We start from the raw sequence: 11605 nt of genomic DNA on the forward strand, positions 1-11605 counted from the left end.
AGAGGGTATGTCAAAACGGTATACATTTTGACATAAAGGGGTACTGTGAATTTATTTTTAATAAATTAATGCTTTTCTAAATTAATATTCACGGGTAATGACAGAGGATTAATGGTCTGTATTGCATCTGGGAAATGAAATCGTAGTGTGTCAATTTGGCTCAATTGATGTTCCCATCTTTGAGATAAAGACATGGCATCAAACTCCACTCCTAGGACTTAATTAGATATTTGAGGTTTACATTCCTGCTGTGTTAAGCACTGCACTGGGGATGCCTTTTTTTGAATTAAATAATAAATTAAGCCTTAAAATAGTGATTGGGCAGCACTAATCGCTGAGATAATTTAATCAGAACTCTCACAAAGTAAAAATCAATAAAAAATAAATGAGGTGCCTCACTGTCCCCATTTGAGAACAGCACACACACGGAGGTATTTGATGAAAATAATCTGTGAATGTGATTAATAAATACAATTAAATAAATACAAACTGCAGCAGATTGAAACAGACCATCCGCACAGCCGTACAAAATTAACAGACGTTAATTCTCATAACTTCATAAATAGTAATTTGGTTCTGTTCATCAGCTTCAAATTCAACAACAGAAGTAGTGACTCAAAGTTTGCCACATGCTCAAAATAGAATTTTTCTCCTGAAGTGATAAATGTTTTCTGATAACTGGCTCCATATACAGAATGAATGGTCTAAACCTGATTTATAATTGATAATCCCAAATTATGGAAAGAATGGAAGGTCAAGTACAATATCTTTCACGATTTTAGATTATCCTCAATATTTATCTCAAACAAACATGATAGGTCAGCACACCCTGTATGGAGACAGCTAGTGTGCTGCGTTATTTTTTTAAAATATTTGTTTTTTGAAATTTATAACAAAATTATCTCGGTAATTAATGCTGCCCAATCACTATTTAATATTTCATTTTAAAAAACAGCAGGAATGTTAGCCTCAAATATCTGGTTGAATCCTAGGAGTGGAGTTTGATGCCATGCCTTTATCTCAAAGATGGGAACACTACTTGAGCCACAACTGACACACGACAATTTCATCTTCCAGATTCAATACAGGCAATTGAGCCTCTGCAATGTTCCAGGAATATTAATTTAGAAAAGCATTGAGCCACAACTGACAATGTGTTGCTATTGTAATGCTGTTAATCTGGTAGCCAATTTGTGCATAGCTTTGTCCTAAAAAGACCAACATCTTCCTGGATATTTTCTTATATAAGTGTGTGTCTTGATCAAGAGACAGACTTGGTCTTTCTCTTGGTCATTTTTCGTTTGACTTATCTCTGACTTTTCTCAGTCTGCAGCAGTGCATTTTATTTTCATAGTTTGTATTCTCTATAAAGTGAATGAAGTTATAACAAATGCACATCTATTCTAAACTGAGATTTGTTATATGATACATGGTGTGGGTCAGATTGTGCACACAAGAATACCCATATAAGCTAAGGTATGTGACTTATGTACCACACTCCGTGATCCCTCCCCAAAGTAGGAAGTAGTGTTAAGGCTAAATCAGTTAATTTTTTTAAAAGAATTGAAATAAATGCACAAACGTTGAGGACAAAAGCAACAGGTCGTGAACAATGGGGGAGAAGAAAAACAAACTGCTAGAGGAACTCGGCAGGTCAAGCAGCATCTGTGAAGGCAAAGAAATGGTCAACATTTCAGGCAGAGCCCTGCTTCATGACTGAATCGAGGGGATATAGCCAGTATGATGAGGTGAGGGAGGAGGGGGGCAGGGGCTGGCAGGTTATAGAAAGAACCAAGTGAGGAGGGGCTGAATGGCAAATGAGGCCAGGTTTTGTGGGTAAAGGGTAGAGTTGGGAGACGGCAGCTAGTGGTGATGGGTAGAAAAGGATAAAATGGAAAAAGGAGCAGATGCAGCATTGAGAAGAGGGGATGGTGGAAGTAGAGACAGACTAAAAGGTGGTAAATGGGAACATGAGGCTGCAGGTGCAGAAGCTGCCAAGTAAGGGATAAGTGGAACGAGATAAGGGAGGAATGATGGGCAGATGGAACCTGTGGAGCAAGGTGATAGGAGACCCAGTAGGTATAGTGTGTGGGTGACAGGCAGCTGGAAGTAGGTGGGGAGGAGAATAAAACTAGATGATGGTGTGGGTGAAGAACCAAAAGGAGGGAGAAAGCAATACAGGGAGTGTGGATTACCTCAAGTTGAAAAATTGAATGTTTATACCATGGGGTTAGAAGCAACACAGGAGCAATATGAGGCGCTGCACTTCCAGTTTGTGTTTGGCTTTGCTTTGGAAGTGGAGCAGGGCGAGGACCTGGTGTGCGAATGGAAAGGGGGGTTGAAATAGATTGCAGCCGGGAAGCCAGGATAACCATTGCAGACTGCAAAAGCAAGTGATCTGCAAAATAGTCACCTAGTCTACGCTTGGTCTCGCCAATGCAGAGGAGACCACATTGGAGAGGTCCACATGAATTTTTGTCCCATTTGGAAGGGCTGTTTTGGTCCATGGGTTGCGGTGAGAGAGGAAGCGTAGGGACAAGTGTTGCACCTCTTATAGTCGTTGGGGAAAATGCCCGGAAATGGGAGGGAGGGAGGGGGGGGGGGGCGGGAAGGAATGAGCAGACCTTGAGGTCACAAGAGGTTTTCACCACGGAAAGCAGAAAAGAGGGACGGGGAGCGGGGAAGATGCCACTGGTGCTGGGATTGCAATATTCGCTCTACACTCTGTGCTGATGCATGGTCTCAACCCAAACATTGACTTCCCCTCTGCCTCCAGCAATGTTGTTCGACCTGCTGAGTTTTTCCAGCAGTTTTCATGGCTCCAGATTCCAGCATCTGCAGTCTCTTATGTCTCCAACGATTAATGGAATCCTAGTACAAAAAATGTATTCCTAATCCTTGAGTAAGAGTTGTTAATTCTTGTAATTTGTAGTAGATTTTAAGGGACCTTATTGCATAAGATCTCATTTCCTCCCCACCCCATTAATCTATCTTCACTGTCGCAAGCATCTATATACACCGATCAGCCAAAACATTATGACCTGATGAGCCAAAACATTTTGACCACCTGCCTAAGTTGCTGTTGGTCCTCCGTGTGCAGCCCCATATGCAGCAGGGTGCGATGCACTGTGCATTGTGACACATTCCTCCCGTGACCACCATTAAAATTTTCCATGACTTGTGCCACAGTCGACCTTCTGTCGGTTCGGACCATACGGGATAGCCTTTGTTGCCCTCGCGCATCGATGAGCCTTGGGCGCCCAACACCTTGTCGCCGGTTTGTGCTTTGTCCCTCCTCGGACACTGTCGGTAGGTACTCACCACTGCTGACCTGGAGCACCCCATGAGCCTTGCCGTTTCAGAGATGCTCTAACCCAGTCATCTAGCCATAACAATTTGGCCCTTGTCAAAGTTGCTCAGGTCTTTACTCCTGCCCATTTCTCCTGCATCCGTCACATCAACTTCAAGAACTGACTGTTCTCTTGCTGCCTAATATCCCACCCCTTGACAGGTGTCATTGTAACAAGATAATGTTATTCACTTTACCTGTCAGTGGTCATAATGTTTTGGCTGATCGGTGTATATCTATATACCAAAACTGTTTGTTTGTTCCTGAACTGCAGCCGAACGGTACACGATAGCATGACAATTTTAGGCCCACCTTACTCACCGTCGTCCCTTTGGTGCTAATGGAAGAAGTTTCATTGAATCGGTGTTATATTTTAAAAGTTATTCACATTTTAAAGTTTAAATCTATCTCCTAGGAGGGAGGGGGTGGAGGGAGGGATGGGAGGGGGAAAGGAGGGAGGGATGGGAGGAGGGAAGGGGAAGTGGGGAGGAGAGGGTGATGCACCAATGCAGGAGAGGTTTGGGCCTATTACTAAATAGTATACATATTACTAAAACTCATCTTGATGTCTCGTTGTTTGATCTCCCCCCCCCCCCGGTTTGTTTGAGCCTTATCTTTGTGCCCCCGTCACACGATAGCATGACAATTTTAGGCCCACCTTACCATTGCCTGGGGTCTGTAATACCAAGTTTCATTCACATTGTTCTTATATTTTTTAAGTTATAGACATTTTAAAGTAAAAAAATTACCTTTTCCATTTCCCATGGCCGTCCTCAGTGTTCGACGTCACAATGGGACCAGCCTGAGTGATGGAGTGGCGGCCAATGAGGGGGGGGGGTGGGTGGATGCTGAGCCAACAAGCTGCCACTAGCTTTAATTAATGCGCTGCCCCACCCCCCCCCCCCCCCCCCCGCTGGGGGGACGAGCTGTGTTTTTGACGTCAGTCTGACATGCGCAGTTGGAGTCCGTTGATCTAATACAGATACTCCCCGACTTACGATGCTTCCACTTGTGACGGGAGGGTGCTAGACCAATGCAGGAGAGGTTTGGGCCCCATGGGTCCACTTGGTCTAGTATATTATTATTATATTACTAAAACTCTCATCTTGTATGTATGTATGTTTGTTCCCGAAACACAGCCAAAACGGTACACGATAGCGCAACAATTTTAGGCCCACCTTACTCACCATTCGCCTGCGGTGTGCAGTATCGAGTTTCGTTACATTTCAAAGGAATTAAGTTTATAAACTTTAATAAATGCTCTTACCCCCCCCCGCACAACCCGTCCCGGCGTGCCCCGCGCCTGACCTTGCCCCCCCCGTGGTGCAGCGCAGCGGCAGAGTGTCAAAAAAGATGGCCGCCAGCAGGACGAACATACGGCAGCTCCTTGCGACCGCTCTCCTGTTGCTGGCTGCCGCGATGGCCGCCCGGGGCCGGGTTGAGTGGCTCCCTCTCCCCCCCGGCCCCGGGGGAGACCCCCCCGGCTGGAAACGGGTCCACGGGTCGTCAGTTGGGGGAGAGGTTTGGACCCAACGGGTCCACGGGTCATCTAGTTTCTTATACCAGCAGAGATTTTTTTTAAACCATCTTCAATGGTTGGTCCACTAACAGTTTATAATCCTACTTAAATCCTCCTGACCACTTTCTGTGGCAGTGGTGAGGAGCTCATGAGAAAAGTTCAGAATAATGATGTACAGTGAAAAGTGACTTTCCAATTTCAGTTCCTTTCTTTATTTTCTGCCATAAACTCTACAGCAGATTGAAGTAAGCAATAAAAACTAGCTATTGTGCTGTCTAGCCTCCCAGTAGAGATTTCAATGTAGGGAGATGGGAAAAATTGTGAGATATTGTGCAAAGTTTTTAATATTCATTGTCAGAATTTGGTCATTATTGACATTTATTTCCCATTTTTTCTTGCTGTCGATATAACTGAATGGGCATCATAGAGGGCTGTTGTCTGTAGGATTTCACAAACCAGCCTTGTATCCACAGTCGGTTTCTTTTCCTTAGAGATATACATGTACCACTTGGATAATTTTATGATCGGTTTCACTGTCACTTTTTAATTTTCCAAATTGAATTCACATTCTTAGATCATGGGATTTGAATTTGTTTCTCTGGTTACTAATCCATACTTGTCAAGTGTTTGGCAGGATTGTTCTGTGTTGGAGTTGGCTTTGTGTCCGTATTCTTCAGTAAATATTGCAGCTTTTTGGAGTACATGAAGGATAGGTTTTGTGTGGTTTTGTCACTCTATTGCCACTTCAGTTTGGAGAGAAATTGTAGTGTGTTTTCAAAAACAAAACTCCTAACTTAATATTATTGTGATGTATTGAATCCAATACATCCAGCTTGAGTTACCTGTCTTTGATGGTGTTTTTTAAATTGTTACGAAGTGCAACAACTAGAGAATGTCGGCGTTTTAAACAAGGGGCCTGAATAAATATCTTAACAGATTTCCCTTAATGTTGCTCACGGAATCTGGAGTGATGCATTAGTGAATATTATTAATAACATTATTTTGCAGTTTACTTATGGAGACCTACTTGTAATGATTTAATCCTTTATGATTGTTGTGTCCACAGTTTGATTATTTGCTCTAGAAACTTTGGTCATTGGTTTGTACACTATGTCATAACTCAAAAAGCAACCAGTGTTTTTAGATAAGTTTTGTTTTGTTTTCCCCAACCGGTGACATCTAGTGTGTGACAGCTGCAAGTGCTATGATGTTAATTTACTAACTTCAATCTCCCATGACGTCGGACATGGAGTCAAAGTTGTTTACTTAGACTGAGCAAAAAGGGACTTTTGACGCTTGAGTGTAGCGCATGGTGGTAATGAAGGGGGTGGGTGGAGTTGATTGGGGAAAGCAGAGAAGGAATGGAAACCAACAAAGAAGGAAGTAGGATGTTATAAGATATGTAGAAATTGGTAAAGGTCAAGTGAAATGAGGGGGAGATCAAGACTGGGAAATGAATGGGTAGGGGTTAGGAGGGCTTGGAAGAGAGATGAGGAAATAGTTTGGAGGGGATAATGCAAGAGGGGTGAGAGATTTTATCCTGCATAGATACATCAGCATTGAATATAAATTAGAATAAACAAGTCCTGTACCATTCAAAGGATTGACGAATTTACCTATCATTTTGAATGGAAGCAGGTTGAGAATTTAAGATTGCTTAGATTTATCCCTGCATATTTCATTCAAATTTGTCATTTCTCTTTCTGTTCTGAATTTCTGAAGTTATTGTTTCTTTTTCAAGACGGCCGTTGGATACTTACTAAATAATTACTGCTGGGAACTGAACCCTCCCACTCAGTCGGTGCGATACAAATGGCTGCCCGTCACCCGGCCCTGTGAAGACACCAAAATAAAATTCACATTGTGTTCTCACAAACATCAGTGCTCTCCCTCAACTCTTCATTGTCCAGTACATCAACAAGGATCTGTGTGATCAATAAACTGCAATCCATCGGCAAGAGATGAAATTGAGTTGCAATTCTGAGAGATTATCATTGTCCTTGCACTGTCTAAATCTATGTAACATTTTTGTTCGAAGGAATATAACTATTGTCTTAAAGATAATTTCTACAATAAAGTTATTAAACAGTTTTGTAATACTTGATTACAGAGTAAATTGTGAATGTTACAAATAACTTAATTATTTAAATGTTGTGTTGTTAGGGACTCTTGCCGAATATCAATATGTATGGCAAAGCTGGACATGCAGTTGTACATATTTTCCCAATTAACAGAAAAAACTTGAAAATAATTATTTTGTGGCAAGCAAAGTACTTTAGATGAGAGAGATTATGTAACACTCCACCAATAACTTGAATTTAATTAATCTTCCATTTCTTCATTTCCATCATTAGAAGTTCAGTCTTATATTGCATTCGCGAAGTGCTTGCATTGGGTGATGGGTTTTTACTATTGGAATCTGAACTTGAATGCCTGCTCACTGAGCACAGCCTCCATTGAGTGCACAAAGATTGGATATTTAACCCTGTCTCAGTTAGTGCCACCACAGCGTCAAACTAGAGAAGGTCAGCCAATCTAATCCTGGGCCGTTTATCATTCATTCCCTGTTAGTTTCCTAGACCTGTGCAATCATAAAGCCTGAAAATGTAGGTACACTTTTGGTAAATCTACTGAAGTAGTTACCTGTTTTAAGATTTTGAACTCTGTTTACAAAATATCTGGAAATGTGGCTTGTTTGGAAATCGCACAGTGGATTTACCTGTAGGGAAAATAAATTGCATAACTAGGGAGAAAAGCAAAAGAATGAGATAGCTCTTCTGAAGATCCTGCATAGATTCAGAGAAATGATGGTTCATGCTCTGTGCTGGATAAATTCTATAATTTAGCAAACTCCTTTCACAACTGATTATGTTTCTCATCCAGTCGAGCTCATATGTTCTTGTCAACACCAACTTTTAGAGGTAACTTATTATTGGTTGTCAAAATTGATTTAGAATGCTGCCAGCGGGTCATGGAGAAGGATTCCTATGGTCAGTCAGGGATGATCACTAAACTAAACTCACATCCTGAAATAATATCAAGCCTGTATATGTGTAGGAAAGAACTGTACCTGCCTCAATTGCTTCCTCAGGCAGCTCGTTCCATATAATCAACACCCTTTGTGAGAAAGGTTGCTACTCGGTTCCCTTATTAAATCTTTCCCCACCCATTCAAACCTATGCTCCTGAGTTCATGATATACCTACCCTGGGAGAAAAACTGTATTCATGGTATCTATCTAGTGCTAAGGATGCTGAAGATTCCACCTTTCAGAGCCCTTGTGTCACAGTTTGACATTGAAGATGCTATGTCACTATATATTTAGGTTTAGGCAGTTTTGGTGTCCTGGTCAGTATTTATTCCTCAATCAATCTCCCAGTCTGTCATCCATCTCATTCTGTTTGTTGAAACTTGCTGTGCTGAGAAGGGATGACTTCAGAACTACATGTGGGCTCTTGTAATTGGGACAGCTTAAGGTGGTGAAAGATGTGTTCTTCAACTGCATATCTCTTGGTTTTGGGAAGCACAAAAGCAACAACGGGGAACACTACTTCCAAGAACTCTTCCAAATCACTTGCTGTAGGCTCAGACATGTTCACATTCCTTTTGTTAGTGCTGGGTTGACATCTTGGAATTACATATCTCTCCCCATTGTAGAAATGCCTTTGCCATTTCAGGACAGCCCGGGATAGGAAATAGCTGCAGGTTTTGTCACTCTTTATCTCCAACCTCCAAACACAGAGAGGCTTTGTGCCTGTGTCGACATCTTTGAATGAGCAATCACTTTAACTGTTCATCTGAGCTCTTTCCTCGTATCCCTGCAGATATTCCAAGTGTAAAAACTTTAATATTTTGATAAGTGTTGATTAACTTAAACCCTTGTCATCAGGTGGCTCCAACAGTTTCTCCATGACTGGAATACACTGGAATTTAGAAGGATGAGAGGGGATCTTATCGAAACGTATAAGATTATTAAGGGGTTGGACATGTTAGAGGCAGGAAACATGTTCCCAATGTTGGGGGAGTCCAGAACCAGGGGCCACAGTTTAAGAATAAGGGGTAGGCCATTTAGAACAGAGATGAGGAAAAACTTTTTTAGTCAGAGAGTTGTGAATCTGTGGAATTCTCTGCCTCAGAGGGCAGTGGAGGCCAATTCTCTGAATACATTCAAGAGAGAGCTAGATAGAGCTCTTAAGGATAGCAGAGTCAGGGGGTATGGGGAGAAAGCAGGAATGGGGTACTGATTGAGAATGATCAGCCATGATCACATTGAATGGCGGTGCTGGCTCGAAGGGCCGAATGGCCTACTCCTGCACCTATTGTCTATTGACTGTTCCATCAGAGCCCCTCAAACCCCCGATAAAACTTCAGCTGTGTTGTAGCACTGCTGGCTTTGAGCTACCCCATACTTGTTAGTCCTAATATTACCAACCAAGAAGGAATTTCAGTTCACCTCCCACCAAGTTTGGCTTTAAACGTGATGTATTCCTTTTGCGATTTGCATCCATGCCAACAGGTTGTATTGATCCAACTCTCACTACCAGCTGTGATTATCCTCGACCAGTTAATTTAGTATTACTAGTTATGTTATTAGTCCTGGTTAATTTCCCTGATACTGTCTGACCTTTTTATATTTGCTGCCATGTTTGATCCAAATAAACACTGCTGGCATTAGTGATCCAGATTAAACTTCCTGTCAATATTGAGTAGAAAATATTTTTTTTATTAAGGCTGAACTCATCAGATAATACTTTATGGTACAGGTAATTCTGCTCAATCATAATAGTTGCATTCATTAGAAAGCTTATATTACAGAAAATAACATTATAAAAACAAATGTGTCAATGGAGAAAAGGGGGTGAGAGGCCCGTTTCAGGCAGTTTTCTTTCCTGCAGGGTATTCAAAAATAAAGGTCTTTTTCATATCCATATGTTTATTTTTTTAGATATTAAAAGGGCTGAATATTACAATGTTTAATAGTATTAATTCACAAATGTCAAAGCATCTTCTTGTCGGGTTCAATGGCCACCTCCAGTAAAATTGATGAACTATGTTCTTAAGAGACAATGGTGTCTGGTTAGTCGGGGGAGGTTACATGGAAGCAGTCTGATCAGTCGGGGAGGTTACATGGAAGCAGTCTGGTTAGTCGGGCGAGGTTACATGGAAGCAGTCTGATCAGTCGGGGAGGTTACATGGAAGCGTTTTTTTCCTTTGACTGTTTTGTGAAATAGCGCCTTTTCTGCTTATTAATTTTATTAATTTTCACAATAATCTTTAGGTGGTTCGTCACTTCCCAATAAAAGTCAGGAATGAACCACTTCAGTCTGCGTAATGCAAATAGTGAATTCATCAATCGCTTATATCCAGTTCTTAGTATGAAACACGGGTTTTAGCAGAACTACCTGTAGATACTGTAAATTCTCACATAGCTCGAGTAAAATAAATTGGTAAAAATATTAATTTGCAACATGTGTAAGAATTTGATAAGTTTCAACTTGCCACAAAATTGCAGAACTTGAAACGTGTGATGTGATGAATTGTATGACCTTGACTATATGTAACTTATTAATAATCATTGTGTACTTAATTCTCGTGGAAGGCAATAAATCCCTTTGAACTCTATTATCATGCAAAATGACTTGGGAAGTTCATCTGTTCATCTCATCTTGCAGCAGTATCTCCCATTTGATGTGAAAGTCCAGGGAAGTTGATAAAGTAGCAAAAGAGCTAGCTCAGCACCTTGCGCAGAGATGCGACTGATGATTTTATCACTCGGGTCCGAATTACTGCCTTGCTTCCCAACCTCCAAACTTGCACAAAGCTTTTGTATTCAGAGACTATGTAATATCCTTTGTTACTTAACACACCACATCACAACCCAGAAACAGTTTGGCCTTAATGCGACGTGCACACGTTTCAATACGACAACACTGCTGACACAGAAGCTGCTATATTATATCACACTGCAAATTAAAGTGCCATCTGTGGTCAGGGTGATTTAAATTCCAAAACTATATTGGATTCCCTTCATTTCTCAACCATGCCACCTCCTGTGATTATTCTTAACTAGTTTATTACTTGTCATGCTATAATCCCAGGTTAATGTCCTACTACACTAAATCCATATTAAGATTCCTTTAACTATCAACCAGATTAACTTTCTTGTCAACTCATCTTTCCTGCCGCATTTCTTAATTCTGGGCTTGGCACTTGACTTCCACTGATGTACAGGGGAGCAAATGATGAGAGAAGAGCAGCTGGTTGAAAGATTCGCACTAGTTTGGTCCATCAATTTGCCCAAAGTCCAAAAGCCATTTAGTTCTAATCAAAGCTGCAGAATTTGCTGATGCCTGTAATCCTCTCGAGTGCCTGGTTGCAGCACGATTACTGTAGGAAATGGCTCCATAAAGACTGTAAACAGATACAGCCCTAATATGGCTTTATAGGCTCACAGTGCAAGATACAACTATGTGTGTGAGGCCAGTGAGTTTTCTTCCCATGTCCAATCCCCGAAGCACCTGAACCTTGGCTTGTTGAGCTAAGCTTGGGGAGAGCCTCACTGTCTCCGAGGGTGACCCAGGAGGCAGTGAGGATTTTCCTTTTCCAAATATCCCTCTGCTAGATCCAATTGCCAAGTGGAACTCTGAGGAAAGAAGATGCTCACAAATCAGCAATGCATGGGGACACATGCTTGAGAAAGTAACTTGCAGGTTTGAAGCTTGATGAGTATTCACTCAG

At 41.5% G+C, this 11605-nt stretch overlaps 1 protein-coding gene across 7 annotated transcripts in view; it reads left to right on the plus strand.

The window, feature by feature from the left end:
- Positions 1-10489, plus strand: part of LOC144591933 (uncharacterized) — a 93032-nt gene extending 82543 nt beyond the window's left edge. For all 7 annotated transcript variants that reach the window (XM_078395966.1, XM_078395963.1, XM_078395960.1 and 4 more), the window contains one exon: positions 6610-10489. In XM_078395966.1, coding sequence (XP_078252092.1) covers positions 6610-6801 — 192 coding nt within the window. In that variant the 3' untranslated portion in view covers positions 6802-10489. The remainder of the gene's footprint in view (positions 1-6609) is intronic.
- Positions 10490-11605: the final 1116 nt, after the last annotated feature.

This window comes from Rhinoraja longicauda, chromosome 3, assembly GCF_053455715.1.
Source record: "Rhinoraja longicauda isolate Sanriku21f chromosome 3, sRhiLon1.1, whole genome shotgun sequence".
Taxonomy (NCBI): domain Eukaryota; kingdom Metazoa; phylum Chordata; class Chondrichthyes; order Rajiformes; family Arhynchobatidae; genus Rhinoraja; species Rhinoraja longicauda.